Source organism: Salminus brasiliensis, chromosome 16, assembly GCF_030463535.1.
Source record: "Salminus brasiliensis chromosome 16, fSalBra1.hap2, whole genome shotgun sequence".
Lineage (NCBI taxonomy): Eukaryota > Metazoa > Chordata > Actinopteri > Characiformes > Bryconidae > Salminus > Salminus brasiliensis.
The window spans coordinates 66041-68540 of NC_132893.1; the positions used below are offsets into that span (position 1 = coordinate 66041).

At 50.0% G+C, this 2500-nt stretch overlaps 2 protein-coding genes across 3 annotated transcripts in view; both read left to right on the top strand.

Moving 5' to 3' along the window:
- Positions 1-278, top strand: part of uqcc3 (ubiquinol-cytochrome c reductase complex assembly factor 3) — a 1245-nt gene extending 967 nt beyond the window's left edge. Inside the window, exon 2 of the mRNA XM_072658372.1 lies at positions 1-278. This exon is cut by the window's left edge and continues 223 nt beyond it. The gene's annotated coding sequence lies outside the window, so the exon portion shown is untranslated.
- An 88-nt stretch (positions 279-366) lies between these two features.
- The window catches only part of LOC140536515 (uncharacterized), a 2629-nt gene continuing 495 nt past the window's right edge, over positions 367-2500 (top strand). The window contains exons 1-4 of one of the 2 annotated variants that reach the window (XM_072658371.1): positions 367-476; positions 1249-1508; positions 1587-1705; positions 2210-2500. The exon at positions 2210-2500 is cut by the window's right edge and continues 495 nt beyond it. In XM_072658371.1, coding sequence (XP_072514472.1) covers positions 376-476; positions 1249-1508; positions 1587-1660 — 435 coding nt within the window. In that variant the 5' untranslated portion in view covers positions 367-375 and the 3' untranslated portion in view covers positions 1661-1705; positions 2210-2500. Of the gene's footprint in view, positions 477-1248; positions 1509-1586 lie in introns of both variants that reach the window. The other variant, XM_072658370.1, reaches the window with a different exon arrangement.

Genomic DNA, 2500 nt, shown 5'->3' on the forward strand with positions numbered 1-2500 from the left:
CTGCATCCACAGCGCCTCCGGGGAGGGAGCGCCATTCTGCACCTGCTCGAAATATCAGTAAACAGGAAAACGGCTGTAAATGATGTGATGCCATGAATCACCCACTGTATAAAACTGTGCTTATTTATTGTGTTGTGGGAAATGTTTGTGACACGTGCTGCACATTTAATCTATTGCTGTATAATTTTTTAATTACTGTAGTTATAATAAAAAGGTTTATTACAACTCTGAATAAAATGCTACAGCAGCATAATAAACATCCACTAACTAAAACACAAGCATGTTTATAAGCTGAACCTGGTTTTTTTTATTGATTAATTATTAGAATTTATTCAATTTATAAAATCAGTAAATAAAACAAACTCTGCGCAAACTATGCGCGGTGTTGATGCCCATTGCGCGCGACGGAGTAAAACGTTTCCTGTGCAGAGGTCACCGCAGGAGAGAAGGACCCGGATGCTGCAGATTTCAGCGCCGTAAGAAACTATTTATTAATAATTCATTTAATAATATTCCTTAAACTTAAGAAGCGCCAGACGTTTTTCTCCTGGTTTTACAAAAGTACTCGCAGTTCCAACTCGCAGAGGTTGGTGGTTTTTACGCTGTAGCTGAGCTGTCCAGCTAGAGCCGCAGGGGACAAAATAACGGAAACACCACATGTTTACAGACTGGCCAAAATATCAGAAACCCCGCCTGTCTCTGCTGTGTTTACAGACTGGCCACTTTATCAGAAACCCCGCCTGTCTCTGCTGTGTTTACAGACTGGCCACTTTATCAGAAACCCCGCCTGTCTCTGCTGTGTTTTGTCGCGATCACAGCTCTAAGTCCATGATCAGAGAGCTGCCCGTCTAAAGTAGAAAGGTTATTACAGTGTTCTGCAGAATACGGAGACCACACAGTGATCTGCTGTTCCTACAAAAGCTGTTCCCTTTTATAGTTCTCTATAGGGGTCTCTTTTGTTCAGATAAACATGTTTTTCTGCTCGTCTCCCAAGCCGGTATAGTTACACCCCAATGTATCTTCTAGAGGAACACTCTGTACTTGAACCTTGTCCTGTGGTCACGGCCTTGGTTACTTTGATTACACGCGGCGAGCTCAATTATTGTTCGTACCCCCGATGATGAACATAATCACAAAATGATACCTAACACAAAATGATCAACATAACCACATTATATGTCATAATTCTCACAGTTTACAGACTGGCCACTTTATCAGAAACCCCGCCTGTCTCTGCTGTGTTTACAGACTGGCCAAAATATCAGAAACCCTGAGAGGAGCAGTGACCGAGTGCAGCGCTTCAATGTCCGCCCCTCCTGCTCCACCCGCTCCACCCGCTGCGGTCTCCGCCTCCCCGGCTCAGTCTGAGAGCTGCTGGAGCTGTCGGCTCCTGTCCGGCTCCGCTCTGCTGTTCTCCGCGGGGTTCGTACTCCAGGCAGCCCGCAGGACGGGCCGGCAGGGCGGCTCCGGGTCGGTTGGCGCAGCGGCTCAGATCCTCTTCGCTGCAGGTCAGAGTCTCCATAGACCTCCATCACTGACCCTCTGCTGCTGAGGGCGACTACTGACCGCACTGCTTCCTTCTGCAGGTCTGGCTGCGTGGGGCCTGGTGGTCATCACGGATCCGGTGGGAAAATCCACCAAGAAAACCAGGATCCTCTGAGGGAGCCGAGGGGACGCGGGGGTCTTCTGGAGGAGGAAAGAAACTGTAAAGAAGTTTAAAGTTAAAGGTCTTATTTCTGTTTTCCTGCTGAAGAAGCTCATCAGTGTGTCTGATCGAGTCCCTCTGATTAAACCGGTCAGAAACTGATCAATACGGTCCTCTGTTTAAACTGCAGCTCAAGGGTTTGGCCCTTCTTCTTGCAGTGGTGGGTAGTGGTGCTCAGTGGTTAGAGCGCCGGGATATCGATAACAGGGTTGTGGGTTCTGGGCAGTGGTGCTCAGCGGTTAGAGCGCCGGGATATCGATAACAGGGTTGTGGGTTCGATTCCCGGGCTCGGCAAGCTGCCACTGTTGGGCCCTTGAGCAAGGCCCTTCACTCTCTCTGCTCCCCGGGCGCTGGAGTTGGCTGCCCACCGCTCTGGGTGTGTGTGTGTGTACTCACTGCCCCTAACACACGTGTGTGTGAGTGTGTGTTCACTACCAGATGGGTTAAATGCGGAGGACACATTTCACTGTACAGTGACAGATACCTGCACCTTTACCTTTGCAGAACGCTGGATGGGTGCTGCTCTTCCTGTCTGCTGCTTCTGTCTCTCCTGCCTGTTCCCCTGAAAGAAATCAGCGGGTTCAGTGGGTTCGGCGGGTTCAGCAGGTTCGGCGGGTTCGGCGGATTCGGCGGGTTCAGCAGGTTCAGCGGGTTCGGCGGGTTCAGCGGGTTCAGTGGGTTCGGCAGGTTCGGCGGGTTCAGGCTGGAGCTTCTGCATTAAAGGTGAAAAAGTCTGATTGATCACTGATCCCAGATTCAGTCCATCAGCGATGGTCCGTATCGGGCGCGTGTTTC